General features: G+C 36.9%; 2 protein-coding genes across 6 annotated transcripts; one reads left to right on the top strand and one right to left on the bottom strand.

The window, feature by feature from the left end:
* The first annotated feature begins 181 nt into the window (after nucleotides 1–181).
* Nucleotides 182–12,759, top strand: zbtb41 (zinc finger and BTB domain containing 41). 2 transcript variants are annotated; one of them, XM_028473466.1, is made up of 11 exons: nucleotides 182–273; nucleotides 2,497–3,755; nucleotides 5,812–6,019; nucleotides 6,138–6,207; nucleotides 6,967–7,114; nucleotides 7,221–7,350; nucleotides 7,448–7,543; nucleotides 8,862–8,968; nucleotides 9,068–9,173; nucleotides 9,300–9,388; nucleotides 10,957–12,759. In XM_028473466.1, exons 2-11 carry the CDS (start codon nucleotides 2,540–2,542, stop codon nucleotides 11,556–11,558), a joined length of 2,772 nt encoding a protein of 923 aa, XP_028329267.1. In that variant the 5' UTR covers nucleotides 182–273; nucleotides 2,497–2,539; the 3' UTR covers nucleotides 11,559–12,759. The 2 variants fall into 2 exon arrangements, with proteins under 2 accessions (XP_028329267.1, XP_028329266.1); XM_028473465.1 differs by lacking the exon at nucleotides 182–273 and adding an exon at nucleotides 340–632.
* Nucleotides 12,760–13,884: 1,125 nt separating this feature from the next.
* LOC114479670 (complement factor H-like) lies at nucleotides 13,885–24,257 on the bottom strand. Of its 4 annotated transcripts, none has more exons than XM_028473469.1 (13): nucleotides 24,198–24,246; nucleotides 24,014–24,112; nucleotides 21,596–21,774; nucleotides 21,332–21,507; nucleotides 20,331–20,439; nucleotides 20,056–20,250; nucleotides 18,788–18,937; nucleotides 18,513–18,704; nucleotides 18,275–18,349; nucleotides 16,884–17,045; nucleotides 16,642–16,809; nucleotides 14,672–14,697; nucleotides 13,885–14,258 (listed from the first exon to the last, which is right to left on the bottom strand). In XM_028473469.1, exons 5-13 carry the CDS (start codon nucleotides 20,392–20,394, stop codon nucleotides 14,232–14,234), a joined length of 1,059 nt encoding a protein of 352 aa, XP_028329270.1. In that variant the 5' UTR covers nucleotides 20,395–20,439; nucleotides 21,332–21,507; nucleotides 21,596–21,774; nucleotides 24,014–24,112; nucleotides 24,198–24,246; the 3' UTR covers nucleotides 13,885–14,231. The 4 variants fall into 4 exon arrangements, with proteins under 4 accessions (XP_028329270.1, XP_028329269.1, XP_028329268.1 ...); XM_028473468.1 differs by having other exon boundaries at nucleotides 21,596–21,788; nucleotides 24,014–24,114; nucleotides 24,198–24,227; XM_028473467.1 differs by lacking the exon at nucleotides 24,014–24,112 and having other exon boundaries at nucleotides 24,198–24,257.
* Nucleotides 24,258–25,962: the final 1,705 nt, after the last annotated feature.

Raw genomic sequence — 25,962 nt, 5'->3', positions numbered from 1 at the left:
TTATATATGTGTTTATTTGTACAACACAACATTGTTCGTGCTAGGTCTAAACAACAAACAGAAACGCTATCTATGCAAATTCAGAATACGAAGAGCCAAATATGACACAGCTATTCACTTACCAATATGGCGGCGGCTGGCTTCACTTCTTTGACCAATGGCTGTCCAGTGATGCCATCACCCCGGACATTGTCATTTCTCCGTTCTTTTCGATGTGTTGTTGTGCCAGCTGCTGCTTTTTGCTGTTTATAAACAACATTCACTCATACAAAGGTAAGATATTAGCCAGGACTGATGAAAGCCTTTCAATATGTCGGCTTCTTCCAGGGTAATACGAAAGGTCGTTAGTCAACAATCTCCCCGAAGGGGGGCCCGTCCTTCAGGCTTTGATAACAGGGGTAGGGGTCCCTGAGGTGGGCAGCGAAGCTACGCACGCCTTGTGTGCAACAACACTGTCAATGGATCAATCAATACAGCGGAAAGTCTTGTCTAACTCTTTTGTTTTGTACAATTCTCATTTCTAGATGATATAAAGCTTATTGTTTTATGTTCTTATTTGCATGATTTAGGTCAGGGGTTGTCAACTGTTCTACCATGGGACCCACTTTATGTCAGAGGTGTAAAGAGTACTGGTACAGTATATCATACTAAGTATAAGTACTGTTACTTGATTGATATTGTACTCACGTACAAGTACAAGTAAGTCATACATAAAATACTCAAGGCCAAGTAAAAAGTAGCTCAATTAATTAGTACTATATATATATATTTAAATGTACTATTATTTAAAAAAATAAATAAATAAATAACACTAATGAATTCAGTCCAAAATAATAAAAAATAAACATTCTCAGGCTCTAAGTACAGCTACATTTATGAACTCTAAAACTGAGAAAATTACCAGCATTCAATGCTGTTTTGGTTCCATGCATTACATTTAATCTGGTTGTGATGTGATGCATTTGATTGTGGTCATTTCATTTTTTCTAGTTCCACAATGTCCGTTGATCATTTTAAAACAAAAAATTATTTACTCAATAAGGGTTGGGGTGTCGAAATGTAACAAATTACTGTATTTCTTTTAAAACATACTTAAGTACAAGTAATATTACTGATTTAGAAAAGTACCCATAAAAGCAACTCAACTACAGTAATGTGAGTACTTGTAATCCGTTACTGCATTTTGTCACGGTCATTAAATCGTGACCCACTTTTTTTTTTTTTTAGAATTCAACCAACCAAATTTAGTTTTTACAAAAATAGCTGTTGAAAAACATACATATAATCTTTTTTAAAACATGCATTTCACAGCATGCCTGACAAAATAAAAAATTCTTCCATCATGCATTAATTTACTTTTGACCAGCTGTCCGCAACCCACTTTTGGGTCATGACCCACCAGTTGAGAATCATTGATTTAGGTCATGTTTGTATGTCGTGTTTATTAATTTTGTCTTTTAAAGCAGAAGTAAGTAACTTTTTCTTTGTAATAAATCCTAAAACATATAATTAGGCTTTTTTTTTTCTATTACTTACGTTTTCTGATCATGAGTTACTTTGGGTTTTATTTAGTGTTGATGCCTTGTTTTTTTTTTTTTTTTTAATATTTAGTTTCTTTTTCTGAAAAAAACAAACAAACCCCATTTTGTGCCTATTTTGTTTGTTTTCTGTCGCACATTACTGCCACTTATTTGAAATGTATTTATGGAACGCCCCTTGAGATGCAACATCTCTGTTTCCTCTTTTTCACCTTAAAAAATCCTTCTCGTAGTCCCTCTGAGGATAATACAAGTGTTTATTGGGTGATCTTATGGACCCAAACAGAATTGTTCAATATTCTTTGATATAATTAAACACTCATGTATGACTGAGCCTGGTAATAGGTCTTTCATGTAATTAATGCTAAAAGTTGATTTGATTTGATTTGAAAACCTGAATGAAGAGTTTTTAGTGAAGTCTCAATATTTTTGGTACAATCTCTCAAAAACGGACTCATAACTAAGGTTGGGCGATATGGACCAAAGCTCATATCTCGATATTTTTTCTCAAAATGTCGAGATACGATATAAATCTCAATATTTGCAATTCAAATGAAGTCTGACCAGAAAGACAATTTAGGGTTAAATTTGCGGATGCAAAATGCTGCACAAGCACATTTAGTAACAAACAGCTGCACAAAATGTGTCACTTGGTTTTTTTCTCCTACAAAGGACAGCATGTGTGAGTGAGTTCTGTAGTGTGGCTTGTTTAGGACACACTCAGTAATCTATTAAACTGTGCTTTTCATGCTGTTCTGAGAAGTAGTGAAATCAGCAACTCCTAAAACAAGTGTTTTAAAGCAAAATAAGCCATAAAAAAATTATATATATATTGATTTTGGCGATATTGTAATTGTCTATTTCACCAGAATAGAAAACTCGATATATCTTGAATCTTGATATATCGTCTAGCCCTACTCATAACCCAGTAGTAACTACTGACTCCACTTTGTTTCAGCACCCCCGTAGCACCCGAAAGGGTTTCCTGTCACCAGACACCAATGAAGAAGAAGTCCCCTAATGTGCTGCGTCCTGAACGTGGCCGACGGTTTCCTAGTTGCAGCAGTGATGGCAATAAAGAGACGTCAGCTGCACTGGGATTCCGTTCACCAGCACAAGCGTCCAACTCACATGTCAGACACCTGACGATGCCCCATCACAGTAATAACCTCCTCAAGTTCCTTAACGAGGACCGGACTCGTCAGAAGTTCTGCGACGTGTCGGTATCAGTGGGTGGGAAGGTCTACAAGGCCCACAAGGTTGTGCTGGCTCATGCAAGCAGCTACTTTCATGCCGAACTATCCAAGAACCCTGCAGAAACTACACATGTGACCCTAAACCATGTGGAGGACTCTGTGTTCCAGCACCTGTTGGCCTTTCTGTACACCGCTGAGTGTGCTGTTGCAGAGTCCTATCTACCAGCCCTGACTGAAGCTGCACGGTTCCTGGACATGATAGATATACTAAAACTACTGTGTGAGGAAGAGGCGGTCCACCCTGTAGGCATAGGACAGGGGGCAGCTAAAAAAACACAATATTCAAATGTGGAAGTTGCCGTCAGTGGCCCTCGGGGAGCTTATTCAGATACCCAAAGCCCAGGTGAGCTTATGTGCAGCCTGTGTACTCTAAGTTTTAACACTGACCACCACCTTCAGGACCATTTAGCTGAGTGTCACGATATTATACGAACGGTGGTCTCTGCCGATGTGAAGACCAATCAGAAAAGTGCGAGCGCAAGGAGATCAGTTCGTAGCAGGAGAACGCCGAAAAAGTACAAGAAAGATGAAGCAGAGTCCTCAATCAGCACTTCTAAGGATAAACAAGTTTCTGTGTCACATAGACATAAAGGGGAAACCAGCGTGGAGACAAGAGGGGAGTTGGCTGTTGAAAGCCAGAATCCTAAATCCAATGTGAAAGAAAGCTCCAAACCTTCTCATCAGGAAGCAGTAGGAAATGAGGATGAGGGGCAGGAGGAAGAGGAAGAAACTGAAGGAAACCCTTGTCCAGACACTTTAATCAATGTAGATGATACTCACTCCTCAAAAGTAGAAAAGAGTGAACCGCAGAGTGCGAGAGGGATGGAGCCTGTTGTTTCTGCGCCTGGAACCTCCACCCAGAGTCGAGTTTACCCTGAAGGCCTGGCTCCAGTCATCATCCAAACATCAAGCAAAAAGATGCTAAAGTGTCCCAAATGTGACAAGACTTTTGACCGTGCAGGTGAGTTTATGTCAAGGTTTCAGAGAGCTAGCACGGTAGCAAGTGTTTCTGGAAAATAATGGTGGGGAACAAAAAATAAATACATAGATAAATGAATTATATATATAATAATAACCGCACGAAGAGTGTGGAAACCTCTACCAGTTATCTACATCAGTGATCCTGATCGTGGTACCGTTATCTAGGGCTGCACGATTATGAGATTCAAGATTTTTATTTGTCACATGCTCATACAGATGTGCAGTGAAATTTAAAAGACTGTCCTGCAAGGCCATGCAACAACAACAAACACTCAATTTAGTAATACACATATATGGAGAAAAAAATTTAACACAATGCAAAAATTAAGAGTTATATGAATGCACAAACTTAAAATACAGAATAAAATAGTGTACACGTGTAAAATATGCAAAGTTCAGAGTGACCAGGGTCCAGTTAAATAGCAATGTACAATAGTTTAAAAATGATTATTGAATGTGCAGAATATAAAAATATAGAAAAATGTAAACCAGAGTTGTCAAAGTGCAATGTGAAAATTTATGTTTTAAATTTTTTTTTTTAACTGAGGAGAGTGGAGATAAGAGTTAAGTTAATGGCCAAAACGATAATCACTATTATTTATCATTTATCAATATGTTTTTATTGCACTACTTTTACACAAACAATGCAAAAGTAAGCGTTAAAACAGAATTTTAATTATAAATAATTAATTATTAATAATTAAAAATAATTACCCCAAGAATTTAAAATGTACCAAAGGCTAATAATAAATATATTATTACAGAGTACAGAGCCCGTATTTTAAATGTAAATATTGCCAACAATCAGGTTAATTTAATCGTGGTAACCAAAATGATGATCAAGATTAATTGTGCAGCCCTACCATTATTGTTCACACTTTAAAGGCTTGTAGGAAATTTATATCCCTGTTAATAATGATAGAATAGTCCAAATGTATGGCATTTGGCACCCCCATTTTTTAAAAAATATCACAATGGATCTGTGGACCCAATCTGGATGAGAGAGTAGAGGATTCAACCCGACATAACTGAGCCAAATTTCAGAAAGATCCATCAATTACGAAGCGAGATATGATTTTTTGAAATTTTGCCAATGATTAGATGATTTTTCAATTTCTGAAACCGATCCAGAATCATTGTATCGATCCCCTCCAAAATTTAATGGGATCTTCCATGGCGTAAAGTTGTGGTTCCCAACCTTTTTTTGGTTTGGCACCCCATTTTAATATCAAGAATTTCTTGGCGACCCTAGATGTTTTTTTTTTTCCCCCTAGAATTTAGTATTTTTAGTCTTATAATTTTAGAATTAAGTTTGTTATACTGCTCTACAAATACAGAGTACACAGGATTAGTGACAGATACGGTATCTGAATAATGCCAGTTCTAATATGTTTTTTTTTTTTTTTACTGCATTTTATTTGAACTAGATTTATATTTGACAAAGTGAAAGTATAGACATTCAGTGGTTTAAAATTGTGTTGTTTTAATTTGAAAAAGAATAATTAAAACATTTCAAAAATGTTTTTTTTTAATTAGTAATTTTTTAAAATCAATTACTAGACATTTCAGGCACCCCCATATATATTGAAAAACACTGGCCTAAGGTCTATCTTTGGTTGAAAGGGCGTCAAAATCCATGTAGTGCTTTTGACCTAATCCTGCTGGTGAAATGATTGCCTCCTTGGTGAAGGTGATCATTTGTAATATAAATAAATACATAAAAACAAATTTAAACAGTAAAAAAACCCAAAAAAACACCCAACAGCTTGTACAGCGTATGTTTGATAAGAATTATAGTAAATATCTCTTCACCCACTTCACTACCCGGTCAATTCCAGAAGATCCACCAGGACGAAATCCATATTGCATCCATATTGTATGAAACTGTGTATAACCGAATACTCACTAGTGTTCCTGTCACAGCTTTTACCCTATCGCATTCTGAGTCAAAGTCATCCAGGATCATGTTTATCTTCACTAATATGCATTTTTGATTGAGTAAAGAGCTTGAAACATCTGTCTCTGTTTTCTATCAGGGAAATATGAGAGTCATACTCGAGTGCACACAGGAGAGAAACCGTTTCAGTGTGACATTTGTCTGCAGCGCTACTCCACCAAATCCAACCTGACCGTACACAAAAAGAAGCACGCCAGCAATGCTCCCATCCAGAAGAAGGAGCACAAATGCCCCTTCTGCAACAAACTGCATGCCAGCAAGAAGACCCTGATCAAGCACATCAGGAGGTGGATTGTCGTTTCATCGTTCACTTCATGTTCTCCTCCAATATTTAATTCTGGCTAGTGTTGGATTGTGTGTTTTTCTGTCGTGTCTTATTTATCTTTAAATCATATATCTTTATAGATTTCACCCAGACAACATCCAAGAGTTTCTCAGCAAGAACAAGCGAAAAAGTGAAGGCTGGAAATGTTCTGTAAGCTGAGTTCAGTTTTTTTTTTAAATACATACATTTTATACACTTTATTGCAATAATTAACAAACGAAATGCCATTTTCACCGGCAACTGTCATCAAAAGTACACTGCATTTATTTTTTTTAATTATAAAACAAAACAGAACAGAACAAACAAATTGGGGGAATTGGTGATAAATAAAAAGTAATTTTGACTTTTGATAAAATACTGTAATTGTATAGTCTACTTAGTCTATTTTCAGGGTAAATTGTATTCATTTTTTTGCAAGTTATCTCTATTTTTGAATGTTATTTTTCCATCATCTAAAGTTTGCTCTACCATTCTCAACCAAAGGTTTATTTTGGTGACGTTTGTTGTTTCCATGTCCTTGTCACCTGCTTCATGGCTGTAACACACAAAACATTAAAGAGTGGGATATCCACCATGTTTATTATTAATGATACATTTTCCAATTTCAGGTTTTGATTTAGATCAACGGTATTAGACAGCACCTTCTTAACCTGTATATAGTTAGCGTTTTCCTCCCCACACCCTCTCTAACATTTAGTGCATTTAGAGTATTTTTCACATTGGTAGTGTGTGATAAACTACCTCATGCTCAGTTTCCATGCAAACTTTCTCCAGTATTTGGAAAAAGTCATCTTTAGTTCAGTTATTTACACTTTATTTTCCATCAATGTACCCAAAACTTAAAAGATTATGCTTGAATGAAGCATGTGAATACTCTGAATAAGATAAGTTATAACTGTTCTTTAATAGATTTGTTTGAAGACCTTCACTCGCCGACCTCACCTGCAGGAGCACATGATTCTTCACACCCAAGATCGACCATTTAAATGCAACTTTTGCGAAGAATACTTCAAGTCCAGATTTGCAAGGCTGAAGCACCAAGAGAAGTACCACTTAGGTGAGGAAGAAACCCATAAAATGCAATTTAACTCGTGCCATTGCTTTGCTTTCTCTGCTGCGTATAATGAACACACAACACAAGAGCATTCTGTGTTAATTCGTAGGTCCTTTTCCCTGTGAGATCTGTGGTCGTCAGTTCAATGACAGCGGGAACAGGAAGAGGCACATTGAATGCACACATGGAGGAAAACGCAAGTGGACCTGCTTTGTTTGTGGAAAGTCAGTAAGGGAAAGGTACGGCTCGGGGCCATGTCATTTAAACATGAACTCCTGATTTTCTTAATATGTCTGAGCTCTAAAAATGACCGTAATGCACGTTTCCTACTGGTAGGACTTCTTTGCGAGAGCACATGAGGATCCACAGTGGAGAGAAGCCTCATCTCTGTAGCATTTGTGGACAAAGTTTCCGTCACGGAAGCTCCTACAGGTGAGTCCAGTGATTGGAGTAACTTACGCAGACATAGGCAACTGGCACCCCGGGGGCCACTTGTGGCCCACATGTGGCCCTTGGTCTAATTTCGTGCGGCCTCCAAAACAAATCCCCAAAAACTGTATATCAAGAAGTTAGAAGGATTATAAAGCCTAACATAATACACAAAATAACTCCCAAAATACACAAAGTACAGAAAAACACACAAAAAAATAAAAATACACAAAATGACTCATAAAACACAAAAAAACAACACATTACAGAATAGTTTCAAAGACACACACAACGTCAACAAAGTTACACAAAAAGACAGGACCCCAAAAATGCACAAATCGACAACATAAATGCAGAAAATGACAGAAAAATACACACAGTTACAGAGAACACACAAAATGACTAAAACAGACAAAACCACAGACAATATTTATGCTCAGATCAATTATTACTCTAAATGTTGATATTGTGTCCCTCGGATCAGATACAATCACATTTTTGTGGCCCCCGCTGTGACAATGTTGCCTATCCCTGACTTACAGGGATAGGCAACCCAAATTTTTTTTGCCAAACCCAAAAAATGCCAACATAGCTCCAAAGGTGTCATAATTTAGCAAACAACACTTAATGACAACCTTCATGACACCTTATTCATGCTGATGACAGATGTCTTGTTATAATAATGACAGCGTAATGTCAGCCTTATGTATAAAACTTCAAGTAAAGTGTTACCCTTCGTTTTAATCATTCATTGCGTGACCAGATCAAGCCATGCTCTGTTCTGGATTTGAAACTCCACCATATTTACAGAAGGTCCCAATATTCACAAGCATACTGTATATCCCAATGCTAGTCATTTTTTGTTTTTTTATTATTCGCAAATTTTGGAAAGAACTTTTCATTTACATTTTCGAAAATTCTGCTATTTCTTTCAAACAATTCCATGAAATTCCACAAAAAAATGTAAAAAAAAAAAAACAAAGAATTTTGAAGTAAAGACTCAGCAGAGATTGCTACCTGTTATTTATTGCTTGGATCATGTAGGTGGCATACATACATACTAAATATAATTTTTATAATTAAAAAAAAAATCTGTATTCTTAATTTTCAGTCACTACCCACACATTCATGATGAAAATGTGCTTTTTTAATCGTGTGTGTATGTGTGTGTGTGTGTGTGCAATTGTGTGATCACAAACTACCCTTGTTTTCCCACTCTGTGCTGCATTTTTCTCTAATAAAACATCACTAATGTCTGCTTAATTCATAAACTTTCATACTCTTCTCATTTGAACTCTTTTTTTTTGTTTTTTCCCCACAGACTCCATCTAAGAGTCCACCACGATGACAAGCGCTATGAGTGTGACGAATGTGGAAAAACATTCATCCGCCATGATCACCTGACCAAACATCAGAAAATACACTCTGGTAGGTGTGTGTGTGTGTGTGTGAGAGTGAGAGTGAGACTCCTGCAGCAAGTTTGTGTTAAAGTCAATTCAATTAAAACTGAGCCACTGTTCATTCCAGGTGAAAAAGCTCACCAGTGTGAGGAGTGTGGAAAATGTTTCAGGCGCCAGGATCATCTAACCGTTCACTACAAAAGTGTCCATCTAGGGGAGAAAGTATGGCAAAAGTATGTTTTACATTCCTCCCATTTTCTTTATTATTGATATTTTTTTTCTTTTTACAGTATTAGCATGCACTGGTTAAATGTACCTGGTTTTGTGCTTAGTGTATATTTTTATTCTTCTGTACTCAGGTATAAAACTGCCATACATCAATGTGAAGTTTGCAAGAAAGAATTTAAAGGAAAGTCCAGTCTGGAAATGCATTTCAGGACTCACTCTGGTAAGGCAACAATAAACTTCATTAATTCTCAAATTTTCAGATGTAGTATTTCATATTTATGGAGAAACTCACTCATGAGTAAAACTTTGAATGATTTACTATTATGTCCAATGTTATCACTGGCGTTCTTCATCCCTGTTTCTGTTGCAGTGTTCATTTTGACAGCAAATTTTTATTTAGTTTTAGTGGCAGTCTTTTTACTTTTACTCCTTACTTTTTTAAACAAATTTTTTACTCCTTACATTTTAAAAATGAGCTCGTTACTTTTAAGACCTTTGAAGATGACGCCACAACATAAAAAGACGCACAATTTTGGTAGTTTGAGCTTTTTTCTGTTAGTTTTACGGTTAACATTTTCCAGTTTTTAGAAATATTCAACTTTAAACTGCTCTAGGTTTAATAGATTTTATTTACAAATTTTATCTGAGTGCTAAATTCTCCTGGTGTTTCCATGGACCAGTTTTCTAAAAGTTCTTGAAAAAATAAAAAATATGGAATTTGTTGGTTTAAAAACCCTGTCTTATTATTGAAGAAATATTTGTTTTACTTTTTTAATGAAGTACATTAAGTAGCATGTACTTTTTACTTTTACTCAAGTCAAGGAGCAATTTCAATACTTGTACTTTTACCATAGTCATTTTTTATTCAATTATCTATACTTTTACTTGAGTTCTGAAGACTAGAACTTTTGCCCCCTCTGGTTTTAGTCAATTAAATTACATTAAAATTTTAGTCGACTAAATCTGCTACATAAATAGTTTATGTACTGTGTATAAGCATTGATCAACCTGATATTGGATTGTATTAAGGCTTGTCCCGCAGCCTCCCACATAACAAACGTCGTTTTGATTGGATCCAAAATTGCAACTGAGTTCTGATTGGATTTTGTTACTTGTGAATAATAGTTTAGTTTTTAGTAGTCGACGATAAAAATCAACAAATGAAAACATAAAAAATATGGGGTTTTATTATGTTCATTTTTAATTAAAAATGATTATCTCACAAAATATTACCAGCAACTCACAGAACGACAACAAAAACACAATACGAGAAAAAATATACTGAATAAAAAAAAAGAACAAACAAAATGCACAAAAATAACAGAGAAACGTACAAAACGACATAAACAACCAAACGGCACCAGAAACACACACAATGAGATAGAATACTTTAAATAATACCAACAACAACAAAAAAATGACAACAAAAACAATATACTGAATAATAAAAAGAACAAACAACAAAATGATCTTGATTAGAACATGAACTGAAAATACAAGGGTCAGACATGGTCCCACTACAGGTGGGAATGACAGGAAATGATACAAACTATAGAAATAGATCTATTCAGGAGGCACTAAATACTGTTCTGTTCCACTTATTTACAAAATTAGATTCTTTAAAATATGTCATCACTTAATCATCCATCACCGACAAAGGGGGAACTTGGATTCAGAAATAAGAGAAAGTTTGAGAAACACTGATGAACACAGATGATTAATTAAGGAAAGCTAATGTTTGTGGAGTTTTATTACCTATAGTTTGATCATCCCACATCTTGTGTCCAGGTGAGAAACCCTACAGATGCCCTGAGTGCCATCAGACATTTCGGATCAAGAAGACACTGACAAAGCACATGGTGATCCACTCAGACGCTCGTCCGTTCAACTGCCCCCACTGTAGCTCCACCTTCAAAAGAAAGGACAAGCTAAAGTACCACGTAGACCACGTACACAGCGCCCGCTTTATGGAAACGCAGCCCATCGCGGCGCTCAACGAGGAAAAGATAGTCTCCATTCCCTTTGTAGAGGCCTCAGAGTCGTACCAAGATGAGGAGAAATCAAGCATCCAGAGCAGCTCCTCTCCTGTGGATGCCTCCGTCCCCGTCACGTTGGTGCCGGTGCAGATAGCGGGAGGTGCGCCGACTGACTTGACCACTCACAGGACCCAGACTCACGGTGTTGTCAGCATGCAGGCTCAGGGACAGCAGCAGACCGCTGGCTACCAGGCAGCTGCAGACCTGAACTTCTTAGACAAGTACAACAACGTGCATCCCATGAGGTCTGAGCAGACACTGGATCCTCGGGAGCAGTCCTACCTCGGCACTCTGCTAGGACTGGATTCAGCCTCATCCGTGCAGAACATTTCTACGGCAGATCACGCTCATTGAGAACGTGTGGTCTGTGGCCGAGATGTGTGATGAAGGCCCGCCATATTCTAAGAGGAACCTTTCACAGCACATGCTTTAGCCAAATAATAGGGTTAAACACAAGATTCAATCCCAGTATGCTTAAAGAATAACAAAACTCCTGCTTTCTCCTGACTTGCCACAAGGAGGGAAATTCAAAAAGTGTCTAGAGATACGTTAAATGTAGCCACAGCCCCCTGGACTATGGCTACATTTCCAGACCTTTTCTACATAATTGTGCCTGTGTTTTCATCGTTTCAGGATTTCCGAATGGTCCACTTCCTTCCGCTAATGTGGGTTCGAATCCCACTTTTGACATACCTTTTTTCATTTTAACATGCTTAACATGGCAAACTCCACCATTAAAAATACATATACGACAAAAATAAACATTTTAGGGTTAGGATTAGAGTTACGGATAGGGCTAAAATAAAAGAGTTAGCGGGGTAGCTGAAAATAAATTTGAGCTAAAATACAACTGACGGAACGTTAAGTCACGTGGTGCACCTATAACATGATCTAAACTGGCCAATGAGGGGCGCTGCGTATGTATAAAGTGGCAGTCTATGGATACGTTTAATGTATCCATAGCCTTGGCCATTCAAAAAAATACCTTGATTATGGGCGGGGCTCTTGTAACAATCTATGCTAACTAGCTACTCATGACACCTCTCTATTCACCACAGACTGTAGAGCCCAGAGGTGCTAGTTTTTATAAAAGAGGCGGGGCTAACAATGCTTGTTTGTGACACAAGATGGTCCCAAAACGCCACATCATCAAGTTCTCAGCCATTAGCAAAAATCTATTGTAGCAGCCAGGTTTCAACCCATAGAGGGCAGTCACTCTGACATTTTACAACTACATGTTTAGAGTTGGACCAGAATCAGTCAACAGCACTACTTTATACCCAAATACGGTTGTATTCAGCAGAAAAAAGTGGTTTTAGGGTTTAGTTACTCTTTAAGGATGTGAAAGTGTCAAAATGGTACAGAGTTGACTCTTGATGACCTCCTCTACTACTGCATCATAGAACGCAGCCCATCCATACATGTCATGTCCCCTACAATCACACTTTTTTGGCTCAAGTGTCCTCTTTCTCTTTTTTCTGAATCTAAGTACCTCCTTTGTTCGACGACAACATTTTGCTTAGAAAACTATTTAAAAACAACTATAGAGCATAATGATGGAATGAATGAGTGATAACACACATTTTAAATCTCATTTTGTAAATAAGTGGAAATAAACAGTGTTTACTGCAGTGGTTCCCAACCTGTTTTGGATCGTGACCTCATTTTTTATTTTTATTTATTTTGCTTTGCAACATACAAGACAATACACAGGAACAAAAAACCCGACAGCATTGATCCAGGGAACAGTATTTACAATTTTTTATAGTATAGGTGTGTGTGTGTGAGAGAAACAGGAGGGAAGGGATGAAGAGCATTTTATATTGATATATATACAAAATAAGATATAAAAATAAGTATGGCAGTATTAATAATAAACATAAGATATATATACACCCCATTTTGATAAAGAATTTCCAGCAACCACAAAGACTTTTTCTTAGAATGAGTTTTTGCCCGCCCCATGTACAGAGGCTGTAGTTCCTCACCTGCAGCCGGTCCAGGTTCGATTCCCGGCCTGGGACCCTTTGCTGCGTGTCATTCCCTGCTCTCTCTGATCCCTTTCCTGTCAAGCAACTGTCATATAAAGGCCACTAGAGCCCAAAAAAAAAAAAAAAAAAGAATGAGTTTTTGATCATGTTTGAGCTCCTATTTATTTTTTTTACTGCATTTTAGTTGAACGAGATTTATGTTTTGCAAAGTGAAAATATAGACATACAATTGATGGAAACTGTGTTTTATTAAAAAATATTTTAATAATAAAACATTTCAAAAATCTATTTTATTTTAAGCGACTCCACATGGGGTCTCAATGGGAGTATCATGGGATACTCAAAAACCCTTGTGGTTTTTTGAGTATCTCCTGAATTGATTTATTTCTATAGTTTTTATAATTTTGGGTCATATCACCCCTGGAGTGGGACCAACACTGACACTTATTTGTTAATTTTCCACTCTCTCAAGTACCCCCTGTAGGCCATCGCGTACCCCTAGGGGTGCACATACCCCCATTTGAGAACCCCTGCTCTACATGACAATACCCTAGAAACGTATTGCTTTAATTACTAATTCCTGATCAACCTCAGGAAAACAAGCTGGTTTTTCTACATGTGTCGTATGGTGTGAACCGAGACATTTGGAGTTACAGGTGCTTAAAGGAAATAAATACATGAATGTGATATTAAGGTAATGGAGTAGTTTCTTTATTCAATTTTGACATTGTTGCAACAGAAGCACTCATTTCTCCTGTCTGGAATCTAAATGTAGATATATTAAAGAATACAAGGGTCGCTGTAGCCTGACTGGAAAAGTTGATTCCTGAAACTAGTCTTAAAGTTTTTAGTTAATCAGAGGCTGGTGGACAAGCAGCAAACTCTGTTTACGACCCTTAGATATGAAACCATTTCAGTCTAAACGTCGTTTGGTAGATTTTCTTGTGTCTTTGGTTTGTGCCAGCTTCACTGTGTATACTGGGGTCATCAATCCCAAAAAGATATCTGTACTCCCCTTTCAGATTTGACAACACAGTCAAATCGTGCTTTCTTCGCATTTGTTCTGTAACAAAAAAAACAAAACAGAAGGTAAAAGTTAACAATATGAAAATATTACATAATAGAGTGTAGGAGCCCCATAAGTCTGATTATTAGGCTGATACTTCCTGATTATGGGTGCAGCTTCCTGTGCGATAAACAGATAGAAGCACACAATGCGGCTAAAGGCATGTTTATATTGTTGAATTGAACATGAGATCAATGCTCTTGACACACACGCGCACACACACTTTAAATTTCAAAACCCTTTACACTTATCCTAATAAAGTTGTAAGATTTGCTTTAACCTAAAAGAAATCACAGGAAGTTGGTTCCATAATCATAGAGATGCCTTTAGGAATTAAGATCTGCCACTTTTTCTATAAAAGTACGGCTGTGATCATTAGTGTTTGTTTTAAGAAATGTGGGAATACTCACAATTAAAAACGTAGCTTTAGTACAACCTGTAAACAAACAGAAAAACAGTGAGAGGTTAGCTGGAGCCTTCAGACAAAGTGTAGCTATCAGATATTTTAGATCAACATAGGGTTTGTTTTTTAGCCCTGTGGGTTTCTGAGTTTATTGCAGTAAGTCCTAGTTTATTTATTTGTTTGTAGTTTAGGTTTCTAGTTGTTTTGATCGTTGTGTTAAGTCTTGTGAGTCTGTGTTCCCTGGTATTCCTGCTGGTGTCTCCACCTCCCAGTGATGTCAGTGTGTTTAGGTTGTGAGTCATTAGCTCCCTCATGTTTGACACCTGAGGAGTATTCCAGAAAGGAGGTTCAACAAATTCTGAGTCTATCCGATTCTATTACAGCTGGTATGAAGTGGGTCAATCAAATCTGAGTATGTAAACCTAAAAGCTACCATCAATAAAGCAAAAATAACACAAACTACCATGGCAACCAGCTGGAAGAGAGATATTTATTTCACCCAGATGGGTAAAAAAGGAGGTGTTTGGGGAATATGAGCCTGCTCTAAAGGTGCGTTCACATAAAACGCAACTTCAGTGACTATAGTTGCTTAAATCGCCCGTGATGAGCCGCTTAAACATTGTCGCGCTTTTCGGTGACCAGGGAATAATATTAATAGTATGAATAGTCTTGTGTCTGCGGAGCCGGCAGCAGCGCTGAAAGGGCTGATCACTTCTTCTCCAGCCGTACGTTTACAGCACTTATCAAAGACAGCTCCACTTGTACTTACAGTTTAAATGATCAACTTACAGAGTTACTAAAGGGTGAGTTCACTCAAAATATAATCAGAATTTAAAAGGGTTATTCAAGGAGTATTCCTCTTTCATTTGGCCCCAGTAAGTTGAGGAACTTCCCGATACAGTGAGAGGGCTGCAGCCTCGGCTCTACAGACAGTGACGGCCGCTTGACATCGCGTCATTTTACATCATGTAAAATGAGTCGTCAGCACGTCCAAAAAAGATGTACTCTAGACGTCCCAAGAGGACGTTGTAAAAAAGATGATCCAGGTTGAATTTTGAACCCCTGACCCTATGATTTTCTGTGCTTCCTAAAACATTGCACTACTTCCACACACACTCTACAGTTAATAGGTATTAATCCACTTGTAACATTCATATTGCTCTTTGATTTTTTTCAGAAACAATGTAAATGTTCAGTCTTAAATGTGTATTTTTTTAAATTGACATTTCACCTTTACATTTGGCACAGGTTTGTATCCAGGGAACTTTATAAAAGACGATAATAGGTGTTAGAACCTTTAACTAAATATGCTCTGCATCCACAATGTAGTAAAGAAAACTACCGTTTGCAAAAACAAAACAAACCTAAAGCAGCACAACATTTGTAACAATGTGAGCGCATGTCTGCAGTGTGTGATGTTCCAAATGTGTGGTCGGAGATGAGTGTCAAGGTAAACTAAAGTGTTCCTAGAGAAGCGGTGTTTAGATGGGCGGAGCCAGGTAGAAACCCAACGTTTCTTAGACAAAACCTGCCAGCGAGCAGGTTCAGTTCACAGAGGATGTTACCATGGTGACTAACTCAGAGTAAAACTTACCTTGTTTTCGGGAATCGGACACTCAGAGTTTCCCCTCATTTGAGCCCGAACAAACTCAGAGTTTGAACTTAACCCACTTTCTGTGATACCCCTCAGGTGTGTCCCATTCCAATTCAAGCCTCCCTTAATGCTCAGAGTTTGGACACATTCTCCAGTTAAAGTTTTGTTTCTTTAAATCTTTGTTTTATATTTTGCTAACTGTCACAACTTCATTTAATTTCCTTATGGTCTCCAACCCATTCTCTTGTTGCAATGAAACACCCATCAAACAAAAATGACTATAAAAATCCATCTGTGTCTTATACATCAGTATGTGTTCACAGAGAAAGACCATGTGAGTGATGTTAGAATTCATTAATGTAATGAGAGACAGTAATACTTACAATCTGTGTGCTTCACTATCCCATCCATGCACTCGAACTCTGAATACGTAGAAAACCATCCCCATTTTTCCACACACTTGAACCTCTTCTTTTCACCTTCCAACAAAAATTCTGCTTGTATATTTATTAAGAAGGGGTAATCCTCAGTGTTCACATGGCAGAAAGCCTCTGTGCAAAAGATACATCAATATTTAATATTTACTTTAAAGCAAGATATCAGAGCAGTTTGTTTTTGTTTGTACCTCTGCAGAATGGCAATGGTGTCCACAAGCCGTTATTCAAGCACCTCACAGTGTCCGGGCCCTCGAGCTTGTAATACAATGGGCACGCGTATTTCAAATAATCGCTCCCGGTTTGCACAATTTCAGCATTGGTAATAAATGGCTTTTCACCACATCTGTTCACTGTAAAAAAAAAAAAAGGAAAACAATTAATTATGGCAATAAACTCTGTGAGAATAGAGAAAAATCATGTCTCCTTTTCATCATCATAGACGATTGTTTTTGGTACAACATTTACGTTTTGTGACATGTTGGTAAAAAAAAATGACCCACGAACACAGTGAGCAGCTGTTGTTGGTGGAGTGTAAACACAAGTTTGTACGGGATTAAAGATGAACTCAGGTCATCAAATGACTTCCTGACATACATGTTGGTATGGGGTGCTGAATGTAAAAACACCCACTTTTTCATAGCTGACTGATTTTGAACATTTAGCTCACTTTCCTCACATTTGAGACAGAAATTCATATAGAAGAACATTTTCTATATCATTGTTAAAAATGTGTACAATCTAAATGTAAATATTAAATCTAAATGTTAATTATAAATCTAAACATTACATTTATATCTAAATGTTAAATCAGCCACCAAGTGTAAAGCTAAATGTTTAGGAGTTATGCAAAATGGGCAGGTCAGCATCTGTCAATCACAAGGCCCTGCCCACACCACAGACCATGGCAGTGAGTGAGGAGAGGGGAAGAGCGGCATTGCTCCAAAATGACAAACTCAAAAGAGCGGTAATGACAGGTGTACGGGCTGTACACCAGCCGAGAGAATGTGTAGATAACTGCCCTCAGACAGTTTAACAGACGTGGAATCACTGAGAGTACCGGCGGCATGCTGTATGTCAACTCACTTTTGCCAGTGATGAAAATACTGATGATGCAGAAGACCTGGGAGGGTGTGGTGTGTGGAGTGTGGGCGGGGCCTCGTGATCTTTGTATAATTTCTAAACGTTTAGCTTTGCACTGGTGACAATTTAACATTTAGATTTACATTTAACATTTATATATAGATTTATTTTTCATGTTTACACATTTTTACCAATGACAGAACATGCTGTTTTACATGAATTTGCTCTAAATGAATGAAAAGTTTGCTAAATGTGAAGAAAATTAGCTAAATGTGAAGAAATTTAGCTAAACGTGAAGAAAATGAATTAAATGTTCAAAATATGTCGGCTTTGAAACAGTGACCAAGGTTTTACATTCAGCACCCCACATGTTGGTAGATTTATGGCTGTTTGACTGAATCCTGCCCTCTGTTGGGATTCTACGTGATCTGCTCCTGAAGGAACACCAAAATGGCATTTTACAGACATTATTAATGTCTACAATAAAAAAGAAACTCACATCCAACACCAGAAGACGGAGTGACACTTTCACCAGTTCCAGTTGTGGATCCGTCATTTTCAGTAACTGTTCTTCCTGGTAGGAAATAGTAATCTCATGTCATCATTATTTGCTGGTAATTGAAACTTTTGCCTTTGATATCACAAGTATACGTAATTTCACACAATCATTTAATATAAACTGAGCATCAACACTGAGGATCAGCACATTGAAAAGTGTGCTAAAGTGTGCTACTCACGACATGTTGGGCCTGCAGTCCAGGTCCCTTTCTGACAAGTGACTGACGCTTTTGTGCCGTATTTCTCTGTTGTGTATCCTTCCTCACATTCATACAGCAACATTGTACCGTCAGCAAACTCCTCCCGGTAGTGCTGATAAATGACAACTGCATGAGGGACCTGTGGAGGCTCACCGCATGCACGGACGTTACCTGTGAAAGAAGCAGATCATTTCGAATTGGAACAAGTAGATGATGTGCTTCACAATGTGCTGGAGTCATTCTGATTGACTTACTCGCACAAACAGGCATAGAAGACCATGAACCATCGACACAATTGTAACTCTGTGGTTCGTATCCTGTTTTACATGTAAATTCGAGTGTATTTCCTTCCATGTCAATGTTTTCTGAGTTGGGGATGGAAGGTTTAACGCAGGCCTTTTCATCTGAGTAGGGAAAGAAAAAAAAAACAAAACAAAAAAACATTGTATCTCTTTCTTTGAATTTTTCCTCATTGTGGGACTAATAAAGTATTATCTTATCTTAAGCACTCGGCAAAAGCACCAAAAAGGTTCAGGACTAGATAAAAGACAGCAACAAAGTATTTTTAGTAGCTTCTGAATAAGAAGAAAAAGTCTGATAGTCCATAGAGGCCAGATTTCAGTACGAACAGGACTTTAAAAAAATCAGCCGCTGACAACATTATTTTCAACCACCCAGGGGTCACCAACCTTTCTGAAACTGTACTGTACTATTGAGTATGAAGTACTCAATAGTCCAAAGGGCTACCGGTTTAAAAACCATAAATAAGTATCTTAAATACTAAATGTTCACGGTTTCACATTAATTTAAAAAAATTTGAATATTGTGAAGAAATCACCATTGACTTAAAAAAAAGAAGAGAAGAAGGACTGGACTGTTTGCCAGTGGTTCAAGGTCCTCTTTTCTGATGAAAGAAAAGTGTGCCTTTCATTCTGGAATCAAGGTCCAAGGGTTTGGAAGAAGACGGATGAGGAACACAACAGAACATTGCACCCCAAATCATGACTGATTGGATATTTCACACTGGACCTCAAGCAGCTTGGGTTCTGTTCTGTTTTTTGAACTCCATTTTTCGTGGGTTTTACGAGTGGGAAGCCCAAATTATGTAAAAATAAACAAATAAATACTTGAAATCATTTAATCAGTGGGCCCTGAATATATAATCTATGAAAGTTGAACTTTTTGATTGGAATTATGGAAATGAAACACATTTTCCATGATACTCTAATTTTTTGGAAAGGGTCTGTATATATACATGTATATACCCATACACTAAATTTGCAACACTTAAAAACGTTGGCCACAAAGTTTCAGTGAAAATAAACGTATACACATGGTAATTTACTGAAACTTTATCACATGCAGCAGTATATAACTCTACTAAATACTAACTACATCTTACATCTGTATTTATCTTTGTGAGTTTGAATCCTGGAAAGTAATTTAGATTTTAGATGGGCTACCTGGTGCCCGCAGGCAACATGTTGATGTCCCCTTCTCTAGAATTTTATCCATCACTTACCTATGCACCGTGCTACATCTGACCATCCGTCGCTCTGACAGGTGATGGTAGCCCACCATCCCTCCACTACTGGCTTATGTCCAATATCACACGCATAAGTCAACACTTGATTATTGGAATAAAGAGACTGATTTGGGTAGAAATACCCGTTCTCCAGTGTGGGAGCTGTACAAGATGGCACTGTTGATCCAACTGCTACACACACAACGCAGAAGTACAAAGATCCATTAAAAAGCTGTTTCTCTCCATGATAAAGTTTGGTTTAGGGTCCTTACCATGCTGCAGCATCAGAACAAACAGACCCAGCAGGAGAAAACGCAGAGTCATCGTCGCACACATGTTTTCAGGACATAAACTCCATGCAGAATAAATCTGAGTTTGGAGCTGCTGACAGATGTGGATCAGTTAATTATTGTTGGGTATATCCACAAAGAGATAAGAAGTTGGGAAATAACAAACATTTCCCAAAATGGCTGTTATTGAATGTCTATGTTGAGAAGCCAGTAAATTGTGTAAAACAAGCATTAGTCACTAATTAAAAAAACAAAACTAACCACTGAACCAATGGGCAGAGGTTGTTATAAATGGATTTTCCTTGTTGATGTGAAGAGGTTGAAGAATTCTCCACTGACATCTTCATGATATAAATACAACATTTATTATTACATGATGAAAAAGTCAGATACAGGCACCAAGGCTTGTCTGGAGAGTGCGAGGTCGAAAGCAGCTCTGGAGCTCCTCTGAGCAGTAGGTGCCTATATACTTCAGTGATACGTGAAGGTGTAAAGAGTACTTACAGTATATATCCTACTCAAGTAGAAGTACTGTTACTTGATTGAAATTGCAGTCAAGTACAAGTAAGTCATACATAAAATACTCAAGTACAAGTAAAGATAGCTCAATTAAATAGTACTCAAAGTAAACTAGTTACTTTCACCCCCCACGTTTGTTGTCGGTAATAAATCTCGTCATGATTCCCTTGCATACAGTAAACATCTCATGTACTGTATTTTGTGTATTATATTGGGCTTTATATTCCTTCCAACTTCGTGAAATACAATTTTTGAGGATTTGTTTTGGGGGCCGCACAAAATTAGATCCAGGGTTGCCTATGTCTGCTGTAAAGGATCAGCAGGTATATATATGTATGAATGAATCTCAATAACAGGTATGATTCTCTAAAATAAATAAATGAATACAATTGTGTGATTTTTTTTAAAGTTGATGATGAGAAAGCTAAAGCTGGCAAATAGTTAGAACGTTATTGTCCTCTTACTGCAGGATGGGCGTCTCATCCATTGTCCATCCCTGCAGGTGACAGATGCTGTGGTGTGTCCTCCCACTGCAGTGTATCCACGCTGGCATTTATATTGCACATTTGAGTCCACAGCAAACACTGTCGTTTTCCTGTATGTGGGATTTTAGGAGGCTCCAGGCATGAATGGATAAGCTCTGTAAAAAAAAAAAAGAAGAGTCACTGTGATAACCAAGAGTATCTGAAAAGTGATTTCTTCACACTTAAAAGCAATGAGGAGCTTACGCTGACATGAAGGCAAAGAAGACCACACTCCTCCCAAACATTTGGCTGTTGAGTATTGGCCTGTGTTCATATCCTTTGTTGCACGTTATAGAAATCACATTGTTTTCCTCATACCAGCCATTTAGGTTTTTTCTGTATGTTCCATTTGCAACAGTTGGTGGGGAGGCGTGCATTTTCACCTAAAGGACAAAGACTGCATGAATAAAATACAACTTAAGTTTTAGTCTAATACTCTTTTTTAATCAATCAATCACCAACTTTATTTGTCCCCAATATATGTGACTCAGAGTGCAAAGATATGGGGAGCATAAAAGACATACAAGTCACAACAAAACACAAGAGTGCATAGTACATAAAAACATATAACGACATATAAACATGTAGCAGTGCAATTTGACCCAATAAAAGCACATGGTAATATAAAAACAACAAGACAAATATAAATCCTTATATCCATATAAATCTTGTTTGAAAACTAATTATTACTTTCTATTTGTACAACTGCATCAGTTTAAGGTAGTAAATGTTTTCTTACTTCAAAACAGTCTGTCTATTCAAACCAAAGACAGTAATAAAGTTTTCTAAATACCATCAAGCTAAATTGTATAAATTAGCCTTTTATTTTGAAATACTTGATTTCATGGTTAATGGTAAATAAATAAAGTGTAGTGACCAATTTAACTTTTGCCTTTTGAAATTATGTATCAAAATAAACCCTGCCTCTTTGCTATCTCCATCTTACCGTGAAGGTATATATATATAAAAAAAAAAAAAAAAAAAAATCACACAGCGAGTGTGGCAGGAAGTCCAGCATCTCACCCATTACATGTCCTGAAACACTACAAAGGATGATAGTGATGCTGGACTTGCAGAATAGATATTTTTTCTTTTTTACAGTATTAGCATGCACTGGTTAAATGTACCTGGTTTTGTGCTTAGTGTATATTTTTATTCTTCTGTACTCAGGTATAAAACTGCCATACATCAATGTGAAGTTTGCAAGAAAGAATTTAAATGAAAGTCCAGTCTGGAAATGCATTTCAGGACTCACTCTGGTAAGGCAACAATAAACTTCATTAATTCTCAAATTTTCAGATGTATTTCATATTTATGGAGAAACTCACTAATGAGTAAAACTTTGAATGATTTACTATTATGTCCAATGTTATCACTGGCGTTCTTCATCCCTGTTTCTGTTGCAGTGTTCATTTTGACAGCAAATTTTTATTTAGTTTTAGTGGCAGTCTTTTTACTTTTACTCCTTACTTTTTTAAACAAACATTTGTACTTTTTACTCCTTACATTTTAAAAATGAGCTCGTTACTTTTAAGACCTTTGAAGATGATGCCACAACGTAAAAAGACACAAAATTTTGGTAGTTTGAGCTTTTTTCTGTTAGTTTTACGGTTAACATTTTCCAGTTTTTAGAAATATTCAACTTTAAACTGCTCTAGGTTTAATAGATTTTATTTACAAATTTTATCTGAGTGCTAAATTCTCCTGGTGTTTCCATGGACCAGTTTTCTAAAAGTTCTTGAAAAAACCCGTGTTTCTCAAATGGGGGTACGTGATGGCACGACGGGGTACTTGAGAGAGAGAAAAAAGGGGGTTTTATAATGTCTATTTTAATTAAAAATTATTATTTTGATGATAGGGGTACATGAGCAAAAAAAGTTTGGGAAACAATGCATTTTTTGTATGATTGTTTTTGGTTGCTAGTACAGTGCCCGTCCAAAGTATGTATTCATATAGTGGGGGCTTAAGTAGTTGTCAATTATGGCCAAATGAGTATGTGTTTGAAGGTTGGATGTACAAAGAGGTCTACATACTCTGTACTCTGTAGTGTTATAAAGGGGTTTCTTTGTGGGTGCAACGTAAAATAGTGTGTATGATTTCCCTGGTTTAATTCTATGAGACATGAACATGATAAATGTTTGTTTTTTTTTTCCACTCACTTTTACATTTTTTTTGTTTGGTGTATTTTTCTGCAATGTATGTTTTTTGGAGTCATTGTGTCTATTTTTGTATCTATCTGTTGTGTTTTTGTATAATTATAGTTTTTTGTTGCCATTGTAGTGTGATTCTCTTGTCATTTTGTGTATTTTTATGCATTTCTGTTGTAATTGTGTGAACTTTAAGTAAACATTGTTTAGTTTTTTTGTTTTATTTTACACATTTAGTATATTTTGATTATAAATAAATAAACAAATACCGTGTGTGTGTGTGCTCCGTGACATGTTTGAGACGCTGATATCCAAACTCCATAGCGATTGTAGCGCCAATCAGAAAAACAACAAAACTGCGCAAAACAGAATGTAGAACTCCAAACTACATGACTGAGTAAGTAAATTAAAGTATTATCTACAATTCGGCTGTCTTTTTTTTTTTTTTTAAAAAAAACAAAACAAAAATCATAACCTTCAAAAAGAGTGGTCAGAGCTTCGCTTCCATGCACGGCACCACCGAGAATCTGCAGTTTTCCAGATGGAGTATTGAACGGGTTGAGTTCAATACCGACTCTAGTGAAACAGCGCGTTATTGAGCAATTACACGGACAGTTATGTGGTTTAAACAATGGGAAACGTGTCTGCAAAAGACTCACCAGTGGCTGACGGTTTCAAATGATCTATTCAGAGAGCTCCGTGTTTGAGAAGCTAACGATAACATATCACAGGAGGAAGTGGAGGAGGAGTGGCCGCACACGTGACTCTTGCTCGGGTGTGGAGCTGTGCCGTGAAATAGCTATAGATGGTGCGCTAGCGCCCCCTCAAACCCTGCGGTCAAAAGTTGAATAGGTTTCATTTCGGGGCTGTCCAGAAGTGAAATAAAATTAAAATAAACATTTAGAAATGACCAAATTACTCCAAAATAACAAATACACAAACTCGGGGTATTTGGAAGCCGTCGACTAAGTTTCAGGTCGAACTCGCATTGCGTCGGAGAGATATTCGCTACACACACACGGAGACGTTCCTTGCTTTTATAGAAAGATTATTATCTCACAAAATATTACCAGCAACTCACAGAACGACAACAAAAACACAATATGAGAAAAAATATACTGAATAATACAAAGAACAGACAAAATGCACAAAAATAACAGAGAAACGTACACAACGACATAAGAAACAACCAAACGGCACCAGAAACACACACAAAGAGAAAGAAAACTTTAAATAACACCAACAACACAGAAATGACAAAAACAATATACTGAATAATAAAAAGAACAGACAAACAACAAAATACACAAAATGATCTTGATTAGAACATGAACTGAAAATACAAGGGTCAGACTTGGTCCCACTACAGGTGGGAATGACAGGAAATGATACAAACTATAGAAATAGATCTATTCAGGAGGCACTAAATACTGTTCTATTCCACTTATTTACAAAATTAGATTCTTTAAAATATGTCATCACTTATTCACTACCTGCTCACCACAGACTGTAGAGCCCACAAGTGCTAGTTTTTATAAAAGAGGCGGGGCTAACAATGCTTGTTTGTGACACAAGATGGTCCCAAAACGCCACATGATCAAGTTCTCAGCCATGAGCAAAAATCTATTGTAATAGCCAGGTTTCAACCCATAGAGGGCAGTCACTCTGACATTTTACAACTACATGTTTATAGAGTTGGACCAGAATCAGTCAACAGCACTACTTTATACCCAAATACGGTTGTATTCAGCAGAAAAAAGTGGTTTTAGGGTTTAGTTACTCTTTAAGGATGTGAAAGTGTCAAAATGGTACAGAGTTGACTCTTGATGACCTCCTCTACTACTGCATCATAGAACGCAGCCCATCCATACATGTCATGTCCCCTACAATCACACTTTTTTGGCTCAAGTACCCTCTTTCTCTTTTTTCTGAATCTAAGTACCTCCTTTGTTCGACGACATCATTTTGCTTAGAAAACTAATTAAAAACAACTATAGAGAATAATGATGGAATGAATGAGTGATAACACACATTTTAAATAATCTCATTTTGTAAATAAGTGGAAATAAACAGTGTTTACTGCAGTGGATCCCAACCTGTTTTGGATCGTGACCCTATTTTGATATCAAGAATTTCCAGCAACCACAAAGACTTTTTTTTTTTATTTATGAGTTTTTGATCATGTTTGAGCTCATATATATTTTATTTTTTACTGCATTTTAGTTGAACTAGATTCATGTTTTGCAAAGTGAAAATATAGACATACAATTGATGAAAACTGTGTGTTTAAATAAAAAATATTTTTAATAATAATTAAAACATTTCAAAAATCTATTTAAATTTTTCTGAAATTTTAAGCGACCCCTCCACAAGGTTGAAAAACACCTTTTGAGTATCTCCTGAAAAGATTTATTTCTGTAGTTT

Source organism: Gouania willdenowi, chromosome 17, assembly GCF_900634775.1.
Source record: "Gouania willdenowi chromosome 17, fGouWil2.1, whole genome shotgun sequence".
Classification (NCBI taxonomy): Eukaryota; Metazoa; Chordata; class Actinopteri; order Blenniiformes; family Gobiesocidae; genus Gouania; species Gouania willdenowi.
The sequence above is the reverse complement of the archived record's forward strand: the minus strand, read 5'-3'. Positions and strand labels throughout refer to the sequence as shown.

Coding starts and splice junctions, on each gene's coding strand:
- zbtb41 (XM_028473465.1), top strand. CDS start 595: ATGGGACCCACTTTATGTCAGAGGTGTAAAGAGTACTG. Junction 7,544..8,861: donor CGTCACGGAAGCTCCTACAG/GTGAGTCCAGTG, acceptor TTTTCCCCACAG/ACTCCATCTAAGAGTCCACC. Junction 9,174..9,299: donor GGGGAGAAAGTATGGCAAAA/GTATGTTTTACA, acceptor TTCTGTACTCAG/GTATAAAACTGCCATACATC.
- LOC114479670 (XM_028473467.1), bottom strand. CDS start 20,394: ATGTGTGCGACGATGACTCTGCGTTTTCTCCTGCTGGGTCTGTTTGTT. Junction 20,251..20,330: donor TGTTCTGATGCTGCAGCATG/GTAAGGACCCTA, acceptor TTGTGTGTGTAG/CAGTTGGATCAACAGTGCCA. Junction 18,350..18,512: donor GACTGCAGGCCCAACATGTC/GTGAGTAGCACA, acceptor ATTTCCTACCAG/GAAGAACAGTTACTGAAAAT.